The sequence below is a fragment of the Pseudochaenichthys georgianus genome, chromosome 17, assembly GCF_902827115.2.
Source record: "Pseudochaenichthys georgianus chromosome 17, fPseGeo1.2, whole genome shotgun sequence".
In the NCBI taxonomy this organism is placed as follows: Eukaryota; Metazoa; Chordata; class Actinopteri; order Perciformes; family Channichthyidae; genus Pseudochaenichthys; species Pseudochaenichthys georgianus.
The window spans coordinates 16,343,466-16,361,050 of record NC_047519.1 but is presented as its reverse complement, the minus strand read 5'-3'; the positions used below and the strand labels follow the sequence as shown (position 1 = coordinate 16,361,050).

Below are 17,585 nucleotides of genomic sequence, written 5' to 3'. Positions count from 1 at the left end.
CAATAGCTTGTCTTTAATACAACCATCATATTTACACTGCATATAGATATAGATATTTATAGATAGACTGTATATGAGCCAATGTAAAATACATCTCATGCAGGATTATACATGCATGCTGTACTTTTATGCAACTTTGACTGAACTTACACAACAAAGGCAATTTGGCTCTAACATGGCAAACAATTGGATAATAAAACCCCTTACATTTTCAGAAAGCGAATTGTGAACCCATCATTTTCACTTTTTTTTTAAAAAGTTCTCCGAATTATTTGATGTGTCACTTGTGGTCATTGTCCACCATGTAAGATTCTCATTGGGGAAACAATAACGTTGCAGATAAGGTTTACTGTCCTGAATCATGGACAAATACAGCATGTTTAATGTGAGGGAAAGTAGGGATTACAGACAGCACAGAATGAGTCAGAGTTGTAGTTCAGACAGTGATCTGAGCATCTGACCGAGATCGTTGTTGTTGTTGTTGTTTTGTGCATGCTGACTCAGCAAACCAATCTGAAAACTGGACAACTGAACAAACAGGAAACCATTTATCCAGGGCCAAGTTTTTCCGAAAGCTTCCTTCTGAAGCTCCAAAATTGCCTTTGTTCTTTTATGAGCCAAGCGACAATGATGGTCCAGGATTAATTTGATGTTTGGATACTGAGCCCGGTCCAGTTATGTAAGAAATGACGACAATCCGGCTCAGCTCTAATGTGGGACAGGATGTATCAGCTTCTTGTGTATATAACAATATCAATGATGTTTAATGAGAGATTTAATTACACATTTAACCAAAGTTAAATTAATGAAACCGATACAATGTTTAGACAAAACACTACAGGTGAATTGGGTTAAAAGAGATCTCTAAATTTCACCTTTACATTTTTTTTTAAAAGTTTGCTGATGTAATGTTCAAATATGCAAATGAGCGGCCACATTGAATATGTGCTTGTTTTGGTAAATTTTGGAAAAATTCCATCCACAAATAGAAAAAGTATGATAAAATAAACACTTTGATAAGTATTTGATGTGTTTTCTTTCTGCTAGTCTACATGTTATGGAAGCAAAATAGCCGACACTCAAAAATAAGAAAGTGTGTGCCTGAAGTGCCTCTCCTTGATGAGATGAGGGCAATCAGAGATATCACAGCAATCAGCATCTGAGTAACAAGTCGCTCTGCTTCATTTCCTTTTTTATTTTCCTTGAATAGGGACTTCCTGCTTTGATGTTTCCTGCCCTTTGTATGTCCATAGATGTGTCATTTCATGTTATCGGAGTTTCCATCCAAGTCTGGAGAAACACTTCTGACTGTGGGCCAGCCCATTATGTGGGAACTTTTGTATAAACTCAAATTGTTCCTAAGTTTGGACCAAAACTCTCAGTATTGAAAAATCTGTCCATAGAGGACATGACAACTATGTTAAATATGTACATTTTAGTTTATTGTTGATGCTGTTAATTTGCTAAATAATCAATGGCAGAATCCAGAATCTCATATCTGGTCAAATGACCAGGGGTATGATTCAGAGTTATTTCTACACATACAGAAATGATCTCAACTAGAACAAACTAAAAGTATTACTCACATTAAGACATGCAGAAAATACTTTTCACAACACCCACAATAAAAGTAATTGTCGACTTCTGAGAATACAGTGACCTTGTATTAATGAAGACATATTCTTATTTATCTCGGCCTTTAATCACAAAGACAACTGTGCACTTGTTTAAGCTCTGAATGAAATCCAACCTTATCATAGTGGTGACCCTATACTTGAACATACAAACTTTACAACACACAGAAACTTTAAGAACTTGACTTGTTATTTTAAATCTGGAATGAAATAAATATGACTATAGGCCTACAGAACATGTAATTAAAGACAGCGGACTGCGTGTTGAGTACAAATCAACAACTTGTTTTGATATTCTTTACAGGAAACACATCACAATGGTGCCCCTGTTTTATGCAGACAAAAGACTGAGGCCAATTTATGTCCTGTGCTATTGGCACATATTTAAATGTGATAATATGCATTTGGCGCAAAATTGCCCTCTTTCTTTGTAATGTTTTTGCTATGCTATTTTTTGTTCATTGCAAATACAGCCCAATATGCAAAGCTCAGTTGCCTCATGCTGTTACAGGGAAATTGCTGTCCTCACAGTTTTCACAGCCAGACATTTGACATTTTATTCTCAGCTAGACTTCCTCCTGCCATATTCTTTTACAATCTGAAGGTGTATGTTTTAAACAAAACACCAACAGCAGAGACAGACAGAGATATTATACCATAATGTACGGTTTCTCTCACAGGCATTCCATGACTGGCTGTAAGCGTATCAGACACAAAAAGAGCAAACTGCACTAAGCTGCAAAATGAGACTTCCAGACTTATATTTAAAAAGAATAATAAAACTTAATAAAACTCCCTCATCAATGCATCCTATATTGTCATGAACTTACATATGGACCTTAAAATGTTGATCCAATATAACAAGTCAATAAAATACACATTAACTCAACTTAAATGCTATCTAAACTATCTCATCCTTTTACACACTAATGTTTTCTGTGACAACACAAACAGTTGACAAGACAATATCTGGATTACAATCAAAACGCCACATTTGCCCTTAAACTGTCCTGATAGTAATCAAGGGCTTACACTTCTGATACAGTGATTTGAGGCAAACATTGTACTCCGTAAAAATGGCTTAAAAAAGTGTCAGGGATCACTAAAAAGTTTCATCGACAGCATTGAAATAAAGGCACTACTGTATGTTAGCTACGTTAGCATCATTCGTTCTAACCAGCTACCACAATCAGAGAAATGCAGAAAGATTATGAAAAATGACAGCTCGTCCACAAAACAGTTGTTCAGAGAAGGAAGGTCCGCCCCACAGCTGTCACTTTTAGAGTGTATAATATGTTGAAGCCCCAAGAGAAGGGGGAGTAGCAAGCCGGCTGTGCCCCCGGACGATTAACTGAGATCAGGCTGTGCACTCCCCTGTTCTTCCCACCGACCATGGTCCTCCTTTTCTGTCCTGTGAAGGAATGGACTGTCCTTCCTTTGTCCGACATCTTTGTCCATTTCCCATTGATCCTTCTGGGACCTTACTCTCCATACATTCCTTTCAAACAATGAGGAACAGCTGGGTGCTAGGAGTAGATGGTAATGACTTCCCGACCGCCTCCACGAACCAACAGGACACGGTCTAGGCCGTCCATCAGGACCTCCAGAAACTCCATATCTGAGAGTCAGTTTGGTTAAAGACAAACTGTACATTACAGCAACACAAGCTGCCATTTTCAGATTTGTATACTCTCAATTTCTTCATCTGGAAAGTACTCTGATTAGTGGTGAATACAGTATTTGCAACTTGCAAATCCTAAAAAGTTTTACTAATTTAAGTAATACCCTCCTTTGCATTCTTGCTGAGAGTTAGACAAGAAGATTAATTGCACTTTTAAGTATGGTAACAGCTACAGTCAGCAGCCAGTTAGCTTAGCATTAGGACTGAAAGCAGGGATAAACGGCTAGCCTTGAACTATTCCTTCAATATCTTAACAATATCATTATCATTTGACCAATTTACTGTCCAAATAATGGCATTGCTAATTAAAAAAATGTACTGATTTTGCCCAAAAGGATACAGTTCTCGTCCCCTTTCTTGTTCTTCGGGGGGCCCGGCATGTTTAGCAACACCAGCTGGGAATCTTTGGATTTCTTGAGCACCACGCCGTTCAGCTTCACAGCCGTGTGCATCCTCCGCACGTTGGACTGGTTGCTACATCGGAGCAGAGATATTAATAACAGCATTGGATAACATATCTTTCACAGCTAAGTGAGTATGATTTTCTCAATCAGCAGTATGAGTGATTGAAAATGTGGTGATCATAAAGGTAAATACGTTACTCAGTCACATGCAGCCTCCATAGTTGTGATCATGCACTCTGACTCTCATGCAAGGTGGACTAAAGATCTAATGACACACCAGCATGCCAATACGCAATTTATCATCACACTGCACATTCACAGATAGCTCATGCACGTTTCTAAAAAAGAATCGAAAGTTGAAGAAGTGACTTACAGGGTTTCCCACTCTCTAGAAAAAAAAGGTGCAAAAAAAACATGTCCAACATCAATGCATAATAATAAGGGCTAAACCTTGACATATGGATTAAATAGGGCTTGTTTGTCCTGATGCAGTATAAACATACAAAAAAGGATCAACATTATCGAAGGCAAACCTTGAATGAGACAAAAGGCAATATGATGAAGAGCAGACATTTAAAAAAAAAAAAAAAGAGTTTAACCCATTTTGAATGTTATCATTTTGAATGAGCGAATTACATCAATCCACATTGAGAAATGATCACAGTTTTAAACAAAACTACTTTGTCAGGTTATGTTAAGACTGTTATGCAAGTCTGCCTATATATATGTTAATTAAAATAAGTAATTATTGATTTTGATATCACTACAGGACACAAACAGATGTCTTTAAGTGAAGGTCCTGTGTTGCACACTCGCAGCATGTGTGAATTTATTTATGATTTCAACAACGAACGAGTTCGATATATTAAATATATATTAAAGTCAAATCATACGACTCAAAAATGTATTACGTTTATCCTTAGTTGAATAAAAACAGAATGTTTGACGTGTTGGGCGCTATAACAGCATTTATTGTTATTTTCTTTAAAATCTACTTACGGTTTCATGTTGAACATGTCCTTAACTCCCATGGTCTCTCGTTGTCTGTTCCTCTCGTTGATCAGTTTGTCTTTGGTCCAGGTCATGTGGACCCGATCTGGGGGGGCACCTGCAGGTTTGTCGTTCATTGCAGCATGAGACGCTGTGTTGCGGTCGTGGATCAACTGGGCCTGAACATGTCAGATCATACAAAATCTTTTTTCATTCAGCAATGTAACAAACATATTTATTTTGTCATTTATTTTAAAGGTCCCATGTCATGGCCATTTCTACTGATCATAATTCCATTGTTGAGGTCTTTCTACTAGAACAGATTTAGACTGTTAAATCTTCCAAAATCACATTGGTTTCTCATACAGTATGTGTATTCACTCTGTCCTAAACGGCTTGTTGGAGCTCCTGCCCCCCCCCCCCTCCTGATGAGCCCAGTGGCCGTCTGCGAGACAGCGAGACACAGCGAAACCCAGCCCGAAACCAGCCCGGACACACACACATACACACCCTGGCTGGGAGTTTGTGTGTGTGCTCACACACCGAATCACAGCCTCGCCGCGTCCCGCCGTCTCAGGGAGGAGAAATCGGCAGAGCTGCAGCTCAGAAAAGATTGAGTGTGCGTGTGGGAAGAAGTAACGTAACGGCTCCACGGATTGGTCCATTTGGACCATTGGGTCCATTTGGGTATGGGCACGTCGCTGTACCCAGGAAGAAAACAATGGAAAAAGATAAATCTCCAACGAGGCGTTCTGGGGCACAGACAGGTCTTCTCTGTGTTAGAGTTGTACTCGCTACAGGGTGTACTTTGAGGGTTTGTGACTCTGCAGACCGTTTACATGCAGACAAACCTTCATAACACACAAGGGGACGGGTAATAACCGGAAAAGCATGACATGGGCCCTTTAATAAAACATTGGATTTCCAAATAAATCCTTTCTATTAAAAACCTAAATGAAAATGTTCAAACTCTCTCTAGCCAAATCACAAAGCAACATAACTTGGCAAATATGTAATTGCTTAAAATTGTTAGGGATGATCAGAAGAGGTTAAAAAAAAGTAATGATTGAGATGTTACTTTAAAGGCAGTGAGGTAGACAGAATTATAGTGATGAGTACATGCAGGAAATACCACAGAAACACAAACTGAGTGTCTTTTCTTAGTAAACCTCCTGCTCTGTGTACGTGATCTCCATCGGTTGTCAGTGATGTTATATGTTGTTGCAGTCAAGCGATGAGTAGGGCACCGGGTCGCCAACTTTCTACGGTGCTGAGGCAGGTCGTGCCTGACGTTGCTATGAGTAACGATAACCAGCTAACCATATTACTGAAATCTAGCACCTCATTTGACCACGCCTTCCATTGGTCAATATTGACCACAATGACATCGAGGGGGATAAATGTGGCATTTGTCCGGAACTCCTACACAGACGTCTATTTGGCTCTATGAATACCTCTAAGAGAAAAGAGGGAATGCAATTCAAACCATACTGAAAGTGGAACATAACCTAATGTTCCCATATACTGAGAAACATCTTCTGGGTGCTCCAAGTGCCAAATTAGAGTTTTTGGATTAAGGAGAGAGACGTTCATGTTTATTAATACATGTTGGACTGTCTTCATCCATGGGAATAACATGTACATATTTTGTACAGGGGTTTAGTTCCCCTTATCTCAATAACTATTGGCTAGTAACAACAGGACAGAGATCCTGAAGGAACCACAACTGTTTCTAAAAACTACTAACATGTCAACTTCAAGTACTGCGAGTGTGGCTCTCAGTGAGCAGTTTGTCTTCCTCTAGTGGCCACTTGTGGTGCCTGTGTCTTTACCCAGTCAGTATTTACAGGACAGTGAAAAAAGGGAGGAGCGAAAACGATGAATCCCTGAGTTGAGCTCTCGATGACAGCACTGCCTCGAGCATTGCAGTTGTTATGAATGGATTATTATATGATAAAGGATGGCGTGATGAATGGTTGGAACAATGGCGTAATGGGTCCTGTGGCTACCTCATCCTCAGGTATGCACTGGGTGACGAGGGAAGGCACACCTGGAGACTTCTTCCTCTTTATGGAGCCGCGTGATTCATCTGTGATGCTCTGAATCTGAAGCCGTTGTTCAATCATAAAACCCGGTTGGGGGAAAGTTTAATGGTCAAAATAAGCAGGGTGTTTCTATGGCCGATATCTCTAACATACTCACACCAAAAGATGAATAGAGAAGATACAACACATATTGATATTTATAATGAGTGTCACAGTACCTCTCTCTCCCTCTCAGTGCGGGACAGCTGCATCTGTTTCAGCATCTGAGACCGCTGCTCCATCACCAGCGTCTTCTCATAGGTGAAAGCGGAGATGTCACTGTCATGCTAGGGGGACACAAAGAACATTTGACACCACAGATTTTCATTCAAACACAAAGTTGTTTTATTAGCTTGATTCTAAAATTTGACATATTCTATTTCTTTATCTGTGTGAAGTGTCTTCGGCCACCTGCACATTTGAGGCATTTGATGTAGGGTTTGTTACAATTTAAAGCAGTTTAAAGTATTCAGCCTTTCGGTATCCTGCTCAAGGGCAGGTATCATCATTTGATACCAAATCGAATCGACTGAGTCTCACCAATTCCACCACCTCCACCTCTGCATCCAGGCGTAGGTGGTAGAGAAACATCTGGAGGTCTTTTTTCATCTGGATGGAGTTGTCGTCCATCTGGGCCACCGTGAAAATACGCATTTTACACTTCCTCCATACCTGCAGAGGAAGGAGATGAATCAGTATCAGCAGGAATAAGGATGTCAATTTAAGAGCACTTACGTCCATCTTGGATCTAAGAGGGAAATGTGAGCAGGAAACTCAGCAATTAGTCAGCTATGTGAAGCGTCAAAATGTGACTAATGCAGTTCATAAAAACACAATAGATGATTAAAAGAAGGAAATATAATTTGGATGGGGCACCTTGTGTTGACTGAGTAAAAATGGCAGCAGCATGAGGAGTCCTCCGTCATGAACGATCCACCACACATCAATGGTTCCCTCCTCCAGACGCTCCTGGTTGTTAGGGAAATGGTCGATGTTCTTGGCAACCATCAGAGCCAGATGAGCTGACGTGGTCTCTCTTACAGTTTCTATTCAGAGAGAGAGAGACGTATAGTGAGAGAAATTGCATTTCAGATCTTTTATTTTCAAGGTTGTGGGAATCAGCCACATAAGTTGTGTATCTCCCTGATTCAGTCTTTCTTTATTTTTTCTTGAAAAGATAAAAGGTCCCTGTACTTGTTGCTCAAAAAGGCTTTTGTGTGTCTTTAAACGGCTTAAATCGTTTTTAAAATAACCCAGATCGGTAAAGTTTTTAATATCTGAGAAAAATTGTTCATTCGAAAAATTTGACCATAAAACCTATTCTTGGCCCTCATTTAAAATCATTAGGAAAATGTTAAATAAATTAAATAATAAAGATCAAGTGGATATCCTTAGTATAAACTGAATGTAAAACATGTCACTTACTTAATACCGACACTGTCATTCACAGTGACATGGTAGACAAACATTTGATGAGACACTATACATTTAATTGATGCCCCTTGTGTGTGTGTGGGGGGGGGGAAAGGTTGGGAACCCCTGGAGTAGATGGCCAGTCACAAGCTGCCATGTGACCACGGATCCATTGTCTATCGATGACAGAGTAATAAGATAAGATGCAAGATACATTTCATAGAAATACTTACATTTTACATTGTGCGCATAATTATGTTAGATTCAATAAAATGTAAGTGAACCTAAGGAATGAAATATTTAACATGTATACATATCAACTTAGTGTCATTTTCTGAATACTGTAGAATTCTCCCCTTTGACTTTATCCTGGCACACGCTCCTGTGTAGTTTACCTATGAAGTTCCTCCTTGCAGAGGGGTCCCGGGCTTGTGTCCAGCCTGTGGGCCAGGCCATCAGCACAGCGTTGTGTTTCATTCCTCCCAGGCCGGCTGACTGGATGAGAAGGGAGAAACCGTCTCTCAGGTTGGACGACACCACCACATGGGAGAAACCCTTCATCTTCTCCACAGCCATCGTTGCTTTCAGGTTCTGTGAGAGGTGCAAAGGAGAGGAATGTAAAACAGGCTTTAAATGTAGAATTTTACGCAATACTGCGAGTGAGTCATTGCTTGAATCACATGCTGGCAGCCACTGTTCTACTTGTGTCATGAACTTCCTGTATACAAGTAATCCTGGCAAATGTAAGGAGAGCAAAAGCAGCACTCTGATACTGGTTTCAACGTCACTTATATATCATTTATCTTAAACTTAGCAATATATAAACAAACTCAAGCATGAACAATGATGACACATAACAAACCATCCTAACTTCAAGTGTTGACACCTTTATAAATTGATGATATGCTAATACACTTTATGTTTACAGCATGTTCTGCTTTACCCCAAGTATCCAAAAAATATACATTAATGCAGATTTAAAAAATATATATATATACTTATTTAGATCTTATGGTAAAAAAAGATGAGAAAACAAAGGATACATCTACACAGCTGGATTATATCAGATAAAAAGAAAGAGCAATTTAAAGATTGTGTTGAAGCGTCATAAGCTTTAGCCATGTGAGTATTGCACAACAAACTTTAATAATTTGTAGTGTTCTTTTTACAATACATTAATGTCTGATTGATAATGATTGAACAGGCATATTTGTGTACCATGTGAATAGGTGCAGCTATTTTTGGCACTTCTAAATGGGTGTTGTAGCCATTAATATTGAACACACAGTAGACCTGAGAAATAGACAGGTCAGACCTGCTCTCCAGTCTTGGCTTCGTCCCCCCGGGTCATGAAGGTTCCCTTCAGCACCGAGCACACGATGGTCAGTCCTTTTCCAGCTTTGAGCTGCGTGGTGAAGGACATAAGACGAGGGTGCTTCACCGTCAGGTCGGAATCCAATTTACACAACACCAACAGCTGAGGCCTGAAGAGAGAGAAAATTACATTTAAGAGACACATTAAGAATGACATATAAACAATGAAAGTATGTTGTTTGTAAAAATATGACTAAACAAGTTGGAATAAAACGACGTATTAAATGAGTGTGCAGAGTTCAGATGATTTTAGAGCCTAACACAGGGGTGGGGAACTTCCGGCCTCCGGGCCGTATACGGCCCGCGAGACAATTTGGTACGGCCCTCGAGGTAATTTATAAACACACGGAAAAAATGAAAGAAATCTAGACCGCAAAAAAATTAAACAAGCGAGTGCCTGTTTTTCCTTGCCAAGGTCAGGGTCCTTGAACACAACACGAGCCTAACGTGTCATCACGTGGTATATGTCTCGACTGACAGCAGGGGTGCAGTTCTGACGGAGAGCACCAGAAAGCCACTCCAGCACTTCAGAAATTGCAGTACCGATAAGTCCATACACATGCCGCAGTTTCTGCGTGTCTGTGTCTTTAGTTGAAAGCCCAGTGGCGATCTGCTCATCTGTCATACTGATCAGACAGTCAATAACTGTGTTGTTATCATTAGCATCTGGTTAGCTAGCTATGCTAACGAATATAAGAAGCTTTTTCTACAACCAGTGAGGCAAAGGCACATCTTTATATGATCATTATAGTTATAAAAAAAATAAGAGAATAAAGTAAACAGGTATAAATACTATTGACAGTTATTAATAAAGAAGAATACAGTTTGAAAGGGGAGTGATTTGTCAAATATCCATACATTAAAAGTAAATCTGCTTACAGTTGTGTTTGGGTGTTGAGAGATGTGTCCATATATCTCCTAATGTTGCTCTCAAAGTGCACCAGATTGATGCTTTTAACTTCAACATTTAAAAAAAAATCTTCCCAGGGGAGCACGCCACACCCTGCACGTGCATGCATACCCGAGTCATGGTGAGATATCTTGATTAAGAGGTTGCTTTTTCTTTGCACAGAATGAAATTAATGGGCTGTGATTTTAGTTTTTTTAAGCAGAGGTCAATAACTTGTACGGCCCTCTGAGGATATTGTAAAAATTGAAATGGCCCTTGAGAGGAAAAAGGTTCCCCACCCCTGGCCTAACAGATCTGATTACATCATTCATTACTACCAAAACACACCTTAATCTCAGACTTAAATGCGTTGGAGCTGCATTGTGGGTAATGTAGGTGCCAGGTTTCGTCAAGGAAGAAGCATACATCAAATAAACAGCTGCTTTTCTTCAGCTGCAACTATCTTGATCCTTTTTTCTGGCGTTGTTCGTCAATGAAAAATGTAATTCAAATTTGTTTTAGATTTATATTCTCCCTATTTCCCACGAGGTGCATTTTAAATTTGAATTATATGTCTTCAGAAATATCCCCTGGCCTAACCCTTCACCGTAGCTAATCACAACACACACACGCACACACAGGCTTACCTCCAATTTTTGGTGTGTAGTGGTACTTCCTCTAGCCGGATGAGAGCGTATCGCGCTGCATTCAAGGACAGACCTCTGATCCCGTCCCCCCATTCCTTCACTGCCCTGCAACCAAATAGAAAAGTTATACCTCTTTACAGACATTTAAAAAAGTAACATTTAAATATTTAATCATACAGTCTCAGTAGCATGCGAGATATGAAGCTATATTATATTTCACACAACAACAAATACACACAGTTCTTCTTGAAGACTGCCTTGAATGGAGTGTTTAAGTCAGTCTTTATGTAACTCACCCTCTGTACTCAATGTACTTATAGATACAGCCGGCTATCACCATGGCAACCAGGGCGTAGTACCAGGAGGAGATGAACATGAGGGAGAGACATAGACTCATCCCTAAGAAGGACAGGGTCCTGAACACAAACAGTACATATTGGTACAAGTATAAGGACCAACATCTGTGTTTTTAATCAAAGCTTTAGAGAGCTTAAATCTTTCATCAAAAGCACAGGATTAATATTAGATTAGGTTTTTGTTGGAGGCTGCTTTTACCAGTGATAAAACTTGAAGCGAGGTCTCCAGTTGGGGGTCCGGAGCAAAGTCTGAACAGCACAGGCCAGGTTCACAAACAGGTAGCACATTAGGAAGAACCTGAGCAGACACACAGAAAGAGAGACAGGTCTGTAACTAAATGCATTGAAAGACAATCAGTGTGTTTTGCATTATTACACAACATACATGGAGAGGATGGGGGCCACAGCATCCAGAGAGGCGATGAGGATTCCTATCTCACAGATCCCAACAGTCAGCAGCAGAGCCCAGGTGGGCTCCCCATTCGCCTTCCCATGACCAAAGACCTGAGGAAGACAGAGAAAGAAGAATGGTCTAAACAAAAAGTCGTAGTCAAACAGTATAGTAGCTGCAGTTTAAATTTGATCAAATATATAAAATGCGTCATTATTGAAGCTAAATACGGATTTACTTCAGCGACATTGTCTTATCACTACGCGCCACTACGCTTTTATTGGCTAGCGCTCCAATGCATTGTGCGTGGCATCTTTAAGCGCTTGACCAATCACAACAGAGCCGGCCAGCTAACCAATCAGCACGGCCATAACAGAAAATAAAGCACTTTTTGAACATTAAAGCATTTATATATACAGTCTATGATGTAAACATGTCACAGTAGAGGCACGAAATACAATTATGAAATCTGAAAATGAGTATAATAGGGTTCCTTTAAAAACTCAGAGGAACATTACATTTTACAGATCATTTGTGTAATGCAATACTGTCAGGATAGAATGGTTCAGCAAACATGACAAAAAGTGAGGGAACTTTTAATATTACCAACTGCAGCTGTTTGTACGAGCGGTTCTTGAATGAAGCCCAATGTGTGTTGCTGAGAAACACTTAATGTCATTTGTTTACAAGAAAATTCAACGTTGCACTTTAAGGTCAAATGTAACATTTTAACTGGAGAGAGTCACATAAAGTCAAGTCGTTTTATAGCTCAATATCACATATTGCTTCAGGGGACTTTAAAATCTGAACGGCATACAACACCCTCTTTCTTTCAGCTTTTTAAGGTTTTAATTGAGGTTAGAAATCGGTCTAAATTGACGGCTAGTCAAACAAACCCTCTTTGTGTCTGGGTGATGCTTAATTTTGAAAGCCCACAGGACAGCACCATGTGAAAAACAAAGTACTTTCAAACACTGACCTGTAAGAATGGGATGATGCCGTCCCGAGCGATGGCCTGCAGCAGACGGGGGGCGCCGGTGAGGCTCTGAAGCCCCGCCCCACAGCAGGAGAAAAACGAGCCAATCACAATCACCCAGGGTGACGGCCAGGCCAGAATGCCAATCACTGGGTTCTTCTTTACAGAGTAACCAAACCTGAATCACCCAAAATCAATCAATCAAATGTATTTACAGAGCACATTTTGGACGACAGGTTTGGACTGAATTTGATTCAAAGTGTACAAAAAGCTAGCCATCATTTGTTTCACTATAGAAGTAGAAGTTCATAAAAAAACAAAACACATAAATCATACTTGTCTCTCAGCACCACTCCTTCAATACAGGCTCCAAACAAGACCACACAGGAGATGTCTGAGCATGAAGTTAAGATGGAAATACTATTTTTTTTGTATTCATTTTGCAGTATCAACCCTGACCTGTGACATTACAATACACATTCACACAAATAAAGCTGAAAAGTACACGTGTGGCTGCTCTCTATCATCAACTGACACTACAGTTTGTATAAACTGCATCAGCTGCACACGTGCAGAAAGAGGATACAGATGAAAGAGGTGGTGAGAATAGCCATAATGGTTCCGATTGGGATGGACCTCTGAGCATCTCTGAGATCACCAGACCGGTTAGAACCAGCCATTATACCTACAAATCAATACACAGTAGGAAGGGGGAAAAAGCAGTGGCATCAATCAAACAGAGCTTCACTGATGGTTACAAGTTTTTTATATGTTAAGCTTCAAATCTCTGTCATCATCCTAAAACTTAAGAAATGGAATTTTTATTTGTTTTGGCAATATGAATATCACTTATGTTGTTACTAGAACCTATTAATGCAGATGCATGCCTCCCTTTGTGTGCGGCAATAAAAGCACATTGTTTTTGAATGGCTCAACAGCAAAAAGTATGAAATGAAGCAGAATACGTGAGATAAAAATCAAGTTGTGTGTTTTGTACATGATGAAATCTATGTTTCATTTGAACTGAGACAATTACCAAAAGGTGTACTGAGGATGGAGTACACAGCATATGTGCATGCATGGCACCTAGGCGTTAACGTTTTTTAATTAATGTAAGGAAAGGTGTTAATGTACTTGAGTACTAAAAGAAAAATGTAATGCATGTCATAGAAATGCTCATCATGCTTTACTTCTTATTTCAGAGTATGCTCATATTATAGAATGTTGTATCACAATCATTTCTTATTGATAAAACGTTTTTTGATGTACCTGTCACAGAGGGGAAGTATATTCCCACCAGCAGAGTGAAGTAGGTGCTGATGTCATTGAAGACGTAGAGCTTATACACATCATCGGTGGGGTCCTGGGTTTCCTCTATGGAAGGCTGGCTTTTCTTCTCTATGTACGTACCAGCTGGACCATAGTCGCCCCACAGGTTGTCTGATGGAAAGAAAACATATCTTTAGCCGTATGAACATCAGAGTTCCTTTTTTTCTCTAGGGGCAATAACTATCTTGAGGCTCCTTCCTCTCCACTTCCTCTCCACTTCCTCACCTTTAATGACTCCGCTCAGGAGTCCGGGTATGGCCCGTAGCTCCGTCAGGTTGTTTAAGGTGAAGTATTCGTCACAGGTCGCGTTTGAATATTCACTGTTACAGAAGAGGCTCCACACCTCAGTGATCACCGTGATGTTTTTAATAACCTCTGTCTTGGCGCATGTTTCAATCATTTCGTTCTTCAGAGATCGGTTTCCAAGCAGACAGACGCTGATGAAGAGAGGACAGTGTAGTGGAGTTAGATAAAACCAGCTGTATATATTGAGGTACATTTCTGACTTGGACATATATGCTTTAGAACTACTGAGAAGTGTAAATAGATAAAGTGGATTTTTTCATTTGAGAGTGGTTTTAAAAAGGTTGATGTACCTATGAACCTAGTATGGACAGATAATGAAACGCTGCTATTTAGAACATTTGATTGGATAAAAAAGAACCATGATCCAAAATCTCAGATCGTTTTTTTTCTTTTCCAGAGTGTAAAACAAATCCTATTAAATAACACATTGACCTACATTGAAATGATGTGGAATACTTAATACATATATTTTTTCTAGAGCACCTCACATACTTTGGTTTGGCAATGATATGAAAGATGTATTAGACCATAAGCGTTATAGGGAAATGTTAGATGTCTTGAAAAGGGGTTGTATTAGGCATGAATCTATTGTTAAAAGGTGGGGTAGGTAATTCACTTCAGAAACACTTTGTTATATTCCATGGAATGCTCTTAACATCCCGATAGCAATGAATAAATTAAATGCGTTGACAATAAATATATAAAAAAATGTCATCTGTGGAAGCCGTGGCGCTGTAAAAAGCACGGCCAATCATCTGAGCCGGCCCGGCTAAAATAACTGGATGGCCTACCTGCCTGTCAGCCTTCCATCTGTGCACTAACTTATCTCGTGCCCTCATTGGTCATGTGCGCGTTCGTGTGTGTTGGAGGAGGGGCTCTGTAAGGAAGTCTGAAGGAAGGGGCAGATTTTTTTCGGTTGTGTACTTTCAAATTCTAGCGCACTCGAGCTGGTTTCTCCATTCTTACCTACCTACCTTTAATGTATCAACTACAGGAAATGGCGGCCGGCACGATTCCATTTTGGAGAAACAGGCTGGAGTTATAGTATACGATCTAGGGAATGTGCAGCAAAATGCATAATATAGAAACCAAACTAAACGCCTACCTAAACAAATTGTATCTACTGATTTTCAGGATATCTTCACCACTTATCTTTGTTCTCTTCAAAGACATTAAAACAGCACCATGAAAACATATCGGTGTTTAATGAGACATTTTTATTTAGATTTCAGGAACTCACTTGAACTCTGGTGGTTCGATTAATGTCTTGATGACTCCTGCATAAGTGGCCATGATGGAAAGAACGACACAGGCCAGAAACACCAGGGCCAGTTTGTTCACATACCTGCAAAAAGAAGGGAAATACATCAGTCTGTGTTTTAAGGCCATATTATAGGAACATAAATAATTGAAATGAATAAAGAATGCATGCGAGTCTTACGGCATATGCCATTACATCTCTTTGAATTGAATTGTCAACTGAAATAAAACCTACGTAATTTGTGGAAGTGAATACTTACTTCACTCCGACAAACACTACCAGAGCCATGAGGAGCAGGCAGCACGTGCCGTAGACACGCATGTTGTTGGACATCGCTGCACTTTCGCCCTCTTTAAACACCGTTGCTGTTGGAATAATGTATGTCTGGCAGCAGAAGACAGAAGAAAGAGATGTAATTTCAATATAACTGATGTAACTGTTTTTCATATGTGGAAGCGTGTGGAAGTGGAGTGTTGATCATACCAGCAGAATCTCTATGGTGCCCAGTATGTACATAGATCCAGCGAAGGTGGTTCCCAGATAGAAACAGAGACCCACAGCCCCTCCAAACTCCGGACCCAACGATCTGGAGATCATGTAGTACGAGCCACCGGCTTTGGAAAAATAAATCCTGGTTAATTACTACAAAAGATTTTCCTTGATATTTTTATTTTATTTTATAAAAGTTTAGTAACAAATTATTTTGAGAAAAGCTTTGACTTCTGATCTGATTCAACATCAGTCATACCTTATTCTCAGATACATTCAGCGTGACAGAAGCAGGAGTGAATGACAGACTTGTTGTCCTATGTTTGTCTCTCACGCAACCGACACGTTATGTTATCTTACTGATAAAGGTTGTTGGAGCTCTACGATGCATACAGAGGCTGATGGCAAACATTACTCGGGGCAGAATGCAATGCAAGAGATTTTTATGGAGTTTGCATTTTTCAAATAAATTACAGTACAGGGAAATAGGGCATCGTTGTATGCATCTGCAGTTGCAAGCCATTGCATTTGAAAAATTGCAGTGGAATAGTAAAAGATCATGATAGCAAGAATTCAAACTGTACCTGGGACAACTCCATTGGTTGCTATGGCGCTCATTGATATGGCCGTAAGCAAGGTCTGTGTGGAAAGAAAGACGAGCGACGTTAAGTAATGGATGAAGCAAAAGAGATAAGTGTACAGAATGCACTGTACTAATTGTGCAAGAAGAAAATGCTTTTAAAAAGCTGGGTTTTTACATTGAATATATCTTATACTGCCATAACTTTATTTAAACTTGCTACAAAATTAAAAAAAATTCACACTTTAAAGTATATTTTTATCACTGATTACAGCATAGTTTTGGGTGCCATTTTATATTTTTTGGTTTGGTGACCTAACTTTGAGTCATTTTATAAATGACTGAGGTAGAGGAGAGACAGAAGGACTTTTCAAAAGTTAATATTACTGTTCGAGACCTTTGTTTGAATAAAATGCTATATACAACTATGGTTTATAACAGCATTATTTGATCAAAGTAATTAAATTAAAGTTTATATGAATGTCTATATTCAAAATAAGGGTTTCATTATGCTATTTAAATTTTAAAAAGCACACATTTTTTCCGGAACAAGAACAAAATGCTAGATTTTGAAAACCCAGTGCAATAAACACATTTTAGGCATTATGTCTAAATATTGCTGTTAAATAGCCAGCCTTAACCAGAAGCCAAATCTAACAGCGGCACCAACATCACATAGCCTCCGTCAGTGTCTCTGGTCCAAGTCATCAGAGCCAGTCAGAGTGGCTATATATTGTAGGAGTGTGTTAAGTGCAGACTGTTCACATCACATGAGTGCTGA

At 39.5% G+C, this 17,585-nt stretch overlaps 1 protein-coding gene across 7 annotated transcripts in view; it reads right to left on the bottom strand.

Annotated features, from left to right (window-relative positions):
• Positions 1 to 1,642: 1,642 nt before the first annotated feature.
• Positions 1,643 to 17,585, bottom strand: part of LOC117462037 (solute carrier family 12 member 7-like) — a 31,848-nt gene continuing 15,905 nt past the window's right edge. For 4 of the 7 annotated variants that reach the window (XM_034104074.2, XM_034104079.2, XM_034104078.2 and 1 more), the window contains 23 exons: positions 16,809 to 16,863; positions 16,219 to 16,349; positions 15,995 to 16,119; positions 15,715 to 15,819; positions 14,394 to 14,605; positions 14,109 to 14,279; positions 13,426 to 13,524; positions 13,176 to 13,233; positions 12,843 to 13,017; positions 11,858 to 11,976; positions 11,672 to 11,770; positions 11,413 to 11,532; positions 11,117 to 11,221; positions 9,522 to 9,690; positions 8,602 to 8,797; positions 7,670 to 7,839; positions 7,334 to 7,465; positions 6,973 to 7,080; positions 6,719 to 6,814; positions 4,719 to 4,888; positions 4,093 to 4,107; positions 3,656 to 3,789; positions 1,643 to 3,252 (listed from right to left, as the gene is read on the bottom strand). In XM_034104074.2, coding sequence (XP_033959965.1) covers positions 3,161 to 3,252; positions 3,656 to 3,789; positions 4,093 to 4,107; positions 4,719 to 4,888; positions 6,719 to 6,814; positions 6,973 to 7,080; positions 7,334 to 7,465; positions 7,670 to 7,839; positions 8,602 to 8,797; positions 9,522 to 9,690; positions 11,117 to 11,221; positions 11,413 to 11,532; positions 11,672 to 11,770; positions 11,858 to 11,976; positions 12,843 to 13,017; positions 13,176 to 13,233; positions 13,426 to 13,524; positions 14,109 to 14,279; positions 14,394 to 14,605; positions 15,715 to 15,819; positions 15,995 to 16,119; positions 16,219 to 16,349; positions 16,809 to 16,863 — 2,856 coding nt within the window. In that variant the 3' untranslated portion in view covers positions 1,643 to 3,160. The remainder of the gene's footprint in view (positions 3,253 to 3,655; positions 3,790 to 4,092; positions 4,108 to 4,718; positions 4,889 to 6,718; positions 6,815 to 6,972; positions 7,081 to 7,333; positions 7,466 to 7,669; positions 7,840 to 8,601; positions 8,798 to 9,521; positions 9,691 to 11,116; positions 11,222 to 11,412; positions 11,533 to 11,671; positions 11,771 to 11,857; positions 11,977 to 12,842; positions 13,018 to 13,175; positions 13,234 to 13,425; positions 13,525 to 14,108; positions 14,280 to 14,393; positions 14,606 to 15,714; positions 15,820 to 15,994; positions 16,120 to 16,218; positions 16,350 to 16,808; positions 16,864 to 17,585) is intronic. The other 3 variants (XM_034104075.2, XM_034104076.2, XM_034104077.2) reach the window with 3 other exon arrangements.